Source organism: Lampetra fluviatilis, chromosome 33, assembly GCF_964198595.1.
Source record: "Lampetra fluviatilis chromosome 33, kcLamFluv1.1, whole genome shotgun sequence".
In the NCBI taxonomy this organism is placed as follows: domain Eukaryota; kingdom Metazoa; phylum Chordata; class Hyperoartia; order Petromyzontiformes; family Petromyzontidae; genus Lampetra; species Lampetra fluviatilis.
This window is the reverse complement of record NC_136307.1, coordinates 5,664,499-5,675,654: the sequence shown is the minus strand read 5'-3', so window position 1 is coordinate 5,675,654 and position 11,156 is coordinate 5,664,499. Positions and strand designations below refer to the sequence as shown.

The window sequence follows — 11,156 nt, the reverse complement described above, 5'->3', positions numbered from 1 at the left end:
TAAAAAAAAAGTGCAGATAATATCCAGTTATCGGAATCTTTATTTATCCTGGAGAAATCCCATGAGCTATGAAGCTTTTTCTTCACAGATTTCCAGTAGGGGTGGGTCAGAATAGGGTGGTGTTCCGCAAAGACTTATGGAAAAAGTCTAGGATATTCACGGATAATAGAAAGAATAGAACCCGCAGATGAGACTTCTCTGCAGTATGTTAATGATATGTATTTTTAGATCAATACAGTAAATCTTTTGAAATTCTTTAACAAATGAAGTTAAGTGTAATATAACTTTATTTATATATTGAATAGACCAATTCTTCAACAAGGTCTTATGCTTAAAATACATTACCAATTAAAATAGCTGAACTTGAAATATTTATTTATTAATATTTCATTATACATGTTACGCGTGGTTATTACGTCTGAAATTGAAAATTCCTTTGTCTCTTTGTGAAAACACAGCCTTTGGTCGCAGCAATAAGCCACTGTCCGTAGCCACTCCAACAACCTCTGTCAGCCCTTACCTCCCCCCATTCCTCCCGTGGGGCGGGGCTTACTCCTCGTGCGCATGCGCACATACGCGAGAGACAAGAGACCCCCCCTGCACCATCCCCCACACCCCCCGCGGCCCCTCCCCTATCACTCATGCTAAATATGGACCCCGCTGCTACGGATCCCACGTGACTGTGCTAGCGGGCGCGGGGGGAGACGGGGTCCGTACTTGGCATGGCCGTGCGTGTGGAGCCGCGTGACTGGGGCGTGTGTGTTCGCGAGTGTGTGTTGCTGGTCCGCCTGCATGTGTGTGTGTGAATCTGTGGCAGTGTGCTAAAACCACTATTGCGTCTAATTCTGTCCGGTTTAAAAAGGTTAAAACATTGCGCACGGGGAAGTTAAAATGTTTATATAAAAGGCAGGGGACGTGGGGAGAGCGACGCAGCCACTATTGAAAGGTGAGTGTACACACACACACGTGTCCAACTGTGACCACACATCAGTAACAATACGGTGCTCTGTGTAATGCTACACAATTGTGCTCAGCGATGTAAATATGGATTACACATAGTAATTGTGTATAACAAACACACGTGGTTTTTTATAATGTATATATTCGCTACGGTAGTTTACCGTTCCACAATTCGTGTATTAAATACATTTTGTAAATACGTATCATTGATACCATAGAGTGCCTATGTTATTAGGGTACAGTAATGATTAAGCTAAGATTGTATCGTGATTTTATTGGTGACAAGCCGTGTACCATAAACTAGTTGTTCTAGGACGCAGGGGAAACGTGGGTTACCAGCACAGCTAAATCCAACGTTGTACGGTGCTTCTGTGCTCCCCGTCTTTCCCGGTGTGGGTGGTTGGGAGGGAGACCGTCCATCCAGCAGTCGAGTGGGAGAACTCCTGATAATTGGTTTTTTACCCTTTTATCTGGCAACAAAACTGACACCTTTTTTTACAAGGAGTCATGTTTGCATTGACCACAATACCTGCGGTCGGAATGCAAACAAAAAACATAACTCTGATAATGTATGCACTGTCCTTGATGTTGATTGGTCCACACCCGAGACAGATTTTCTTAGAGCCTAGTCTCACATGGTGTTGGACCAGATGACGCCAAAAGGCGCACAACTCAAAGACAATGCACCATCAGAGTATGAGAGCTCGGGGTAAGCATTTACAGGAGGTTCCAATGGTTAGAGAACTCCTGTTGAGTCTAGTTGGTAAGATAGAGAGACCCAGGGTTAACTGACCATAGTAACTCTACAATGTAAAATCCACATGATCATTCGTTGTGGTGTTAAATCATCTTGACTTAAAGCTTTCGTGACTGCAGGAATTCATATTGTTTGAGTCTTTCGGTAAAGTCACTCAAATAGGTTCAAGTAAAATAACAAAAAACACTACGCAGGAGACGACCGCTTGTGTTGCGATCGAAACGTCGTAGTTTTTTTGTTATTTTTTCGTTATTTTCTTTGAACCAATCTACGTGACTTTACCCTAAGAATATTCACGTCGTTCTCTATCTACTGCTGAGTGGCGGTTTGTGTAAAGTGCATTGTGCAATGTGTCACGTGCACATGTCTCTACACACAGCGTTATTGTTCTTATTAACACATCGTCATAATCGGCCGTGGTCAATCCACTGCTGCATGATGATTCTCCAAGTTGCTGCTGTTGCCGTCTGTATCTTAACTCACAATCAGGCTGGTCCAGATGTCTTGTGACACCTCCCCCTACCCCAAAATTAATTGACCCCGCATTTTTTCCCACCTTTGCATATTCATTCCTGTTTTAAATAAACCTCTAACAAAAAAACAGTTAAGTTTTTAGACAATTAATTGGGTTACACGAGGTATATTTTCATGGCTCCATCTTCGTAGAGAGACGTTACGTTATTAACCTTTGACCCATCGGCCATCGTCTGCCCTCTCTCGGCGGGCCACGGCCAAGCCCAACTTGCCCAAGGCCACTTTTCTGATGCAGAATGTGGTACGCAATTAACCCGTGCATCTTCTCCAGTTCGCTACTCAATTTAATTAAAAGCACGCCCGCCTCTGCCATGCTCCGTTTTCTTCAATCGATGACCCCATTTCTCTGATGCGTGTCGTGGCAGGTAGTGGGCAATGATTTGCACGTGATTATCATACATGTGCATAATCACAAGTGTCAAACATGCTACATTGCGTAGAACATATAACATATTACTCCACTTGCACCTCCGATTAGCACGGTTGGCTACGTACGGTGCGAAAGAAGTTCAACACACGTGTAAAATAAGCGTACTGTATCTCCTTCACGTACTCTTCTCCTCTCTCCACATAAAACACAAAAGTATTACACAAACCATCAGCGGCACGGCCTTCTGTGAGTTCGGCAGCATTGATTCAAGACACGGAAACTCCCGTTTCGACACGCGGTGTGTCATCAGCAGTCCGGCTTTGCTTGAACTGCCAAGCATATGGCAAGGACCCCTCCTCCCCTTAAGATATGGGGTCCCAGTTCGAGGCAAAATGATATAATACATAAAATCAATTAAATAATTTTCTTCGTTGTGGAGAATATAAATATGACTGTAATGGGAATGTATAATATGATGTATATTGTGTGTGTGTGTTAATCGTGTTTTTTTTGGCTGTGTGGTAGTAATGCTCTGTGTGGTGTAGAGGAGTAGTTATTTGTGATGCAGTCTGGGTGATGTGCAGTCTCTTTTTAGGGGCGGAGGAGGCAGGTGATGGCATTCGCAGCAGGGTCAATGTGAACCAGACGCTTAGAGAGGCGTTATTGGCTCCTAGTGTGTGTGTCGTTCAGGCTTGCATTTTCCTCATCCCACACTCACAAATGTGACGTACAATTGAACAAAAATAACCTCACGGCGCAAGGTCTTCGCTGAAATCTAACCTCCGAGCAAGGTTGGCTGTGGGTAGAAGGTTTCAGTTTGTGCGTGTGGGTGTTTTTTTTTCTGGTTGTTTAAAGTAGGGGTTTTTTTGGTCATCACTGGTCACTGCAATAAAATAGAAAGGTAACAATATTTTTCTGCACGTACATAAAATGTTTTTTGGCAACAAAAACGTAAAAAAAAATGTGTTACCACCAATGTACAACGAAGTTACTTGGCGCGTGTCATTACGAATATCACACTGAAAACGGATTATTGGTTCCTGTAATCGATTCTGAATGCGGTTCGCAGTTTACCAGTTTACCGTTTTGACCATCCCTAGTTTCTCTCTGTCCACAGCGCGGTTGTCACCGTGACGATGGAGTCGGCCAGGCTGGAGGAGCGCCGGCACCGGGAGAGCAACGATGGCTCGTACCGGGATGACGAGGCGCACAAGCAGCAGCAGCAGCAGCAGCGTCGGCGGTGGGCTGCCGCCGACGCGGAGAAGGATTCTGGGTTCTCGGGTAACGACCGACGGCGGTTGTGGCGGCGGTCGTTAGTTGCCAGTGGCAGTTGGAGAGATGGGCAGACTACTTTTAAATGACAAATTACTGTGGAGTAATGCCATAAAGATACAGATGATCAATTAACCATGTCCCATGCAAGTTCGATAAAAATTAATTTGAGTTGTGTAGATACCAGTAACACAATGCAAATGTTATTAAATTACTTATTTAAATGACATGTTATTTAGATACTGCCCATCTCTGCCAGACCGGTGCTACGAACGGTGATGTGATGGTAATGAGTGGCCACCAAGATACAAATCACCGTCTGTGCCGGATGTGGTGACGCCTCTAATTGGGCACTTCAAAGGCAGTGTTGGTGGATCACACGCAGATTATCGCCTGACAATGTAAAACTCTCAGGGCTACAAAGTGTCCTGCAGATAGAAGTACAGCAAGTAGGCCGTTGAGTTGCTTGTATGGGTTTCCCTGGTAATATGTGCATTTTTATAGTGGAGGAATCTGCTGAGCTATAACGCTTTTTTTCACAGATGTCTATTATGTTGACGTGTCTCATAAATATATAAAAGTCTTTTTAACATTTCCCATTGGTCGGTGTGTGGTATATGCTGCTCTTTACAGACACGAGCTCCGATTGCAGGAGTGTGCTGCGCCGAGTCATCCCGGACAGCGCCGCCGACCCCGCCGTCGCACCGTCCCCGGCCCCACCGCCTGCTCCACCACCCACCACCCAGGAGGGTCCCTTCCAGCCGGCAACTGCCACCCAGGCCTTCCCTGGCTTCATCCAGCCCTTCTACATCGTGGGCTATGGGCAGGTGCGTCTAACGAGACTGATAACAAAAACAATAATTCCCCGCATTCAGACGTTGGTTGAAATGCCATTTAGTGACCAGCTATTATGGCTGACACTCCACTCAACTGCCTTTTGTCTCCCTAGTAATGATATTTTTACACTGCACACAATAACGTTTGCGAGACTCAAGCAAAATTTGTGGTTAGTGGATAGCGCTGTTTTTTTGCCGGGTATTCTTAAAAGTAATGGCTTTGTGTTTCCAACCCTCGGGGTGTGTGCGAGTCTCGGCTCTCCCTTTGCCCAAGTGCGTGCATAAATCTAACCTGGTCTGGGCTAGAGGGCCCCAATGAAACGCTTGCTCAGTCCAGATAATTAAATCCCCTGAGGTCATCCCTTTCCCGGACTTTTGGGGAGTAAGCAATCGGTGAATTGCTCGACGTCCCCCATCCTGTTATTAATTACTTCCTAGCAAGAAAGTTTTACGCTTATTGATTACATTTGAAAAAAAATATTTTCCATGGCAAAAGTGAACAATGGTGGTGGTTAAGTGGGTTAAATTTCAGTTGGTTGCAACCTTTTCTAACCATGCGGACCAGAGCAGGTCAAATGCCACATTCCCTTGACCCCTGGAGAAGCTGGACTTAGGAGTAGCAAATGGGCCACGTGGCTCGCTTTTGATGTGCCACGTGGCTCCATTTCCCAAGGGAACTCGGCAATTTTACCCGAACCACCCTGAAGGGAAAAAAAAAAAAAAAAGAGATTTTATGATGCAACTCAATTGTCTGTTAAACCTTGTTATAGAAAATATACAATTCCCACCCTCTGGTCACAGAGGGAAGGGAATGGGATGAAGGGAATATGGGGAGACAACAGAGCTGTCACATACGCCTGCTTTCCCCATGGTCATGGAAACGCAGTGCGAATGCCTCTGTCCTCGGCGCAGCAAGCGCTGACCTTGTGGCATGCGTGTGCCTGCGTGTTCAGGGTTTGATGGGGACGCAGTTGATGTCGGCGCCGCTGCAGCCCTGTTGGCCCCAGCCCCTGGGCATTGCGGCTGCACCGCCCGCACCCCAGTTCCTCTTCATCCAGCCGCAGGTGGCCGCCGCCACCCCTTCAGCGGGAAGCCGCGCGTCCGAGCCCGCTGCTGCCGGTATCATCGGAGGTGGCTGCAGCGGCAAGCGTGCCGGCGCAGCCCGTCCCCTCCGCCCACCGACAATCTACCCCAAGATCGCGCCGTACCCGCAGAGGAGGATCGAGGACGCGGCACCGACGGGCGGGGGCCAGCTCCCCTCCGGTCCGGCGGTCGAGGGGGATGACGTCCGCGCGGCCGCGTCGTCGCCGCTCGCCTTCGGTGGCTGCGCGGCGCCGTCGAGGAGAGCGGCGCGCAGCAGCTGCGAGCAAACGCTGTCGCCCGCGCTGGGGGTGGCGCCCTCGTCGGAGCAGCCCAACGCCACCGCCGTTGCCCATGTGCCGACGGCACAGGCCTCTCCCATACATGCCGTGCCCGTGGGCTCCCCGACGCCAACCCAGACCGCGGGCGTCGGCGCCCTGCTGCTGCCTTCGCCACTCCGGCTTCCTCCGTCACCGTCGGCAGCTGGCGACAGCTACGACCGCAGTGATAATGTTGACGACGACGATGACGCCGGCGATCACGAGTGGCCAGGCTGCGCTGCCGCTTCGCCAAAGGCGCGGAAAAGGCAGAGCCAGCGGCGGCACCGCCACTCGGCGCCCAACCGGCGGCAACACGACTTGCGCTTCCGTAACACGGTGGAGATCCTGAACAGCTCTGGGCTCATGGAGGCCACGCTGCGCTTCAAGACCCTGCTGCAGCAGAGCGCGGCCACGCGGCGCGACATCCAGCAGCTGAGAGAGCACGCGCGCCTCTTCTGCGAGGCGGCCAGGGTGGGCGATCCAGGGGCGTGCTTGCGCGTGCAGGAGGCCATGCTGCGCTCGGGAGCCTACCCGGGGCTCAGCTCGCTCGTTCACACCTAGAGCGTGGTGGTGGCGTCGGTGGTGGTGGTTAGTGGGCACGCTGAAAGACGGTGTTTAGTTAGGAAAGGCGCTCGCCGTCGCGTCATGAACAAAGAAGGGTCGCTTAAACGCGATGTATCTCTGTTGAAATTTGCGGTTGTGAAATGTGAAGACTGACTTTTTTTTTTTGGCGACGTCGCCAATTAATGAAGATCCGATTTTAATGTTGAGCGATTAACGGTAAATATTACAAGGAACGTAAGTCGCGTTTTTAGGCAGAGAGAGAAGGCTGATGTGGGTTTCAGAGCTCAGTTGTGCGGGTTGTAAAGGAGTGATGATAGGCATGGCGTATGGCATCGTCAACAATGAAACTCAATTCTCATGGTGAGATGAAGCGAGGAGGTTGGGTAACATGAGTGGGTGTTGATGGGAAATGGAGACATTTAGGCAGGGCAAGCTGCCTATCTCTGTTTAAACGATCGCTCGCAAATTATACACGCGACAGTGGGGGTCTGTGACGGCGGCATTGAATGGGACGTCCCGTAAAAGACAATGTTGATTGAAAAGCACGTGGTCTCTACGAAGGCTGTTATTCTTTTGGTGTGCTGTGGACATTTCTAATGGGGTAAGGCTCGACAATTAGCCGAGCAGTAGCTCACCTGTAGTGGGATAAGATGGCACTGCCTCCCACCATACTCGAGCCACCTTGCCAGCGTGGAAGTGTGGGCCACATTACCCTCTAGAGGGAGGGGCGTCTCTAGAGTTACCCTGGTAGTTTGAGGGTCTTCCGCCAACAGTGGCATGAGCACAGCACAAAAAAATCGCAGGGCTTTGCCTTTTTACCGATGGCTTGAAAAAGCCATTGACGCCTCCTGGGAATTTATTGGGGTTTTTCTTCCCCCCCCCCCCATACGTTTTAAATATCATCAGCCGACAGAAAACTCAAAGGCTCACATTGTGCCATACAGGGAGGGTCGCTGAAAAGGCAGATGGATCGGACGTTAAAAGGCGAAGAATAAACACGATAACCAACTGATCCTTAACATAAAGGTGTTTGTTTTTTTCAATTTGTTAAATGTTTAGCTTGAAAGTGTCACGCGTGTGCAGTTCAGTTATTCAAGTTGTTAGGGGCGGGGTAGAATATTCTGTGCTGATGCCTCTGACGGTTCGTCGTGTGAATTGAGGAGACGTTTGAAATTAAAGCGGAGGAAGATTGACGCTACTATGGGCAGGCGTCAGGTGCGAATATTGAATGTCGCTTTAAACGCAGTGGCTGTCGCAGCGATGGGCGGCAGTCTCAGAGGAAAATCTTAGTGGCTTCGTGGGGTGGGTGGACGGAGGAGAGGGCAGAGGTAGACTGACATGGCTTAGTTTCTCACTGAATATCTCAGGTCGATAGTAGACCTGGAGTAGACATAGTATCCACAGCCATAGCGAGAGGTATGCTGGATGTCGAATGCCAGGTGCAGAGCTTTTCCAGGTCGATGACCGGACCCAGCTGATATTAAGCCTTGGAGGCCGGAATTAACCCAATTGCAATTCCAGTCATGCCAGCAACTCTGGCACTTATTCAGTCCCCTAACATTGAGGGGTTTTTAATGGAGATCCACAGGAAATGATGGTTGCTGAGCGATGATTTCCAGTTCGATAGAGGACAGATCTGACATGGAGTGGGGAGGGGGGGTGTATTCACGTGCAAGAAATTCACTTGAGAAACGAGAGCAATTCAATTAGTCTGATGAGGCCCCTTTCTGTCTGAGTCACGAATTCCTCTCCATGTTAAACTTCTGGCCATGTCTTCTTCCCCCCCCCCAATCAGGTCTGATACGCTGAATGTCAGAGCCGAAAATGTGAATGTTGTTTGCCCCCCCCCCCACGTGGTTCTGAGCCAATCGGCTTCATTGAACACGTGTGTGGGGGATACTCGTGGTCGTCATTTAGAGATGACAAAAAAAACGATGAATTTTCATCGCAGGGCATTCAGTCGCGCAAGCACTTACAGGCTTTTGAAGTGAAAAGGCCACGAACAAGTAGCCATGATATTATTGTGGGGACCGGACCGCCGAAGACGCACGCTGTATGACAGCAGAAGCAGCACAGCGTTCCTCTTGTGGCATTTATTCTAAAAACATCTCCACCGTAGGGGGTGGTGGTGAGCCCCCCCCCCCCCGGGTGTTTTTAATCTGAATGTTTGGGCGACATGAGCAGCGTTACACGCTGGGAGAAGGCTTTAAGGGGGGATGCAACGCTGTTCCGTCGCAGAAAATGAACCATTGTAAGCCTTCAAGCGGAACGGTGCCTTCCTTTCCCAGTCCAGAGGGAGAGAAGGGATAATAGAGTGCATGAGGCTTAGCCAATGCGAGCTCGTGAGGTGAGTCTTGCAAGAAACTTGGACGGCCGGGACCACATCCAGACGGCGCTGTGTTTCGATGTCTTTGACCCTTGGGGGGGAAACCAGAACAGAGCAGACCTCCTCCCCCCTCTTCCTGCCCTTACAAAGACAAAGACCTTACGAAAAGGCCTGCACACACTGGTGGAGGGAGTAAGTGCCCTCAGCGGGCACACGCGCACGAAATGTTCAACCCTTGTGGCAGGGCCGCACTCCAATGCAAACAAAGGATACGTAGGTTACCATCTAAAAGTATGCCATGAGCAACGGTTTGATTTATGCTACCGTAATAATCCACATAAATGCCTATTACACTTAAACGTATAAACAAAGTATTATAAATAATGAAACTAAACGATAATGTGAATAAACAGTCCTATTTTTAATAATAAAACTATATATTTCCCCCCGTATGTCCACTGGAGCTTTGGGCCCTGGATAATTGTCCCATGAGTTACCCCACCCCACCACCCCCAACCCTAAATCCGACTCTGCGTTTCAGGTTTATGATTATCATGCATTCAATATTCCTTACATTTGACTTAAGGGGCCGTCCATAAATGACGTCACGCGATTTTGGACGATTTTTGACCCCCCTCGTCACACGGCGTCACAAAAAGTCAGACGCCCCCTTAAATATGACGTCAGAAAGCTCTGCCCCCCCCCCCCCAAAAAAATAAAACATGCTTCAAATCGCTTTAAACTATTGTCATTGTAGTGCGTATTTAATGTGCCGCTGCACTCTGATGTTGTAGGAGAAAACATGTATTAAAAAGTCTATTAAATTAAGTAGAACGTGTTGTCTATATTTCTTTAAAGTTGCGCATTTTGATGTGACGTCACATGTCTGACCCCCCCCCCCCCCCCCTAGGTGCGTGACGTAATTTATGGACGGCCCCTAACGAGTTTCGGCGGTTGTTGTGGTGAAAAGCGTGGGATGTTGAGTGTCTCTTGGAAACCTCCCAATCACAAAGAAGACCACATTGTAGGGGTTTTTTTCTTCTTCATTTCAAAGGCTGCCGTGCGACGTCGCTTTTAAAATCGGTAGCCGTTATCGATGCGTTGAAATGCACACGTGTCAGCAGGTCATGGTAGAAACGAGGCTCTGGCAAGTTCTCTTATATTCTTTAAATAAGCAATTTATTGCTCACGCAATGCGGTGTATACATAAGGTCAAACACACGTTTACCTATCGATGAGAATTAGACGCGCGCACATACACACGTGTGCATAAGCTTGCGATGACACTGTGGAGTAAGTACTGGTGAATTCAGTCGCAATGTGAAAACGATCACTAGTAATAAGCAAACACCACAATCTTGTGCCAGTGCTGTTATCATATTAGGCCACATCATACTTGGCATCTTGTGTGTGTTGTGAAAACTTTGACTTATGGCCCATTAATTAAAGGCATTGCAATGGTCAGCTATCCATGGTTTTTTTGTGTGCGCGTGCATTCTACCAAACGGTCAGTGGTCAATGACGAGCTGATCCGTGGACAGTGCGTATAGTGAGTGCTCGATGCACCCGGCAGGAGAATATAAATGTAAAAAAATAATTAACAGCCTTTGAACCCACAGTTGTATGAACGCTTCCCTATGTTGGTCACGGGGTGGGGGGGGTGTTGTTGGGGGGGGGGGGTTCCTGGGTTGTACCCAGAGGTCGCAAACGGGTTTTGATTCCGTACCCGTACCCGGCCGCACCAGGGTCGCAAACAGGTACCCGTACCCGGCCGTACCCGTACCCTACCCGGCCGGGTATCGGGTAGGGTACGGGTTTTGGGTACCTGATTGCGACCTCTGGGATGAAGCCATGTTGCAGGTGCGGGTGGGTTGATTCTAGGAACTTGAATTGTGAGAAGAGACAAGACGTTGGGAAATGAGTGACAAACGGTGACTCACCAGTGACTCACGGTCTACCCGTACCCGTATCAGGCCGCACCAGGGTCGCAAACGGGTACCCGTACCCGGCTGGGTACGGGTAGCCGGGTATCGGGTAGGGTACGGGTATCGGGTACCCGGTTGGGACCTCTGGTTGTACCTTCACCACGCGGTTCGGTAGTGCGGCAGCACTGGTTCGGATGTCACTCGACACTTGT

General features: G+C 49.0%; 1 protein-coding gene across 2 annotated transcripts; it reads left to right on the top strand.

Annotated features, from left to right (window-relative positions):
- Window positions 1-695: 695 nt before the first annotated feature.
- On the top strand, window positions 696-10,640 carry CIPC (CLOCK interacting pacemaker). Of its 2 annotated transcripts, none has more exons than XM_078871891.1 (4): window positions 696-946; window positions 3,739-3,902; window positions 4,527-4,720; window positions 5,683-10,640. In XM_078871891.1, the coding sequence occupies exons 2-4, from the start codon at window positions 3,758-3,760 to the stop codon at window positions 6,688-6,690; spliced, it is 1,347 nt and encodes a 448-aa protein (XP_078728017.1). In that variant the 5' UTR covers window positions 696-946; window positions 3,739-3,757; the 3' UTR covers window positions 6,691-10,640. The 2 variants fall into 2 exon arrangements, with proteins under 2 accessions (XP_078728017.1, XP_078728015.1); XM_078871889.1 differs by having other exon boundaries at window positions 3,722-3,902.
- Window positions 10,641-11,156: the final 516 nt, after the last annotated feature.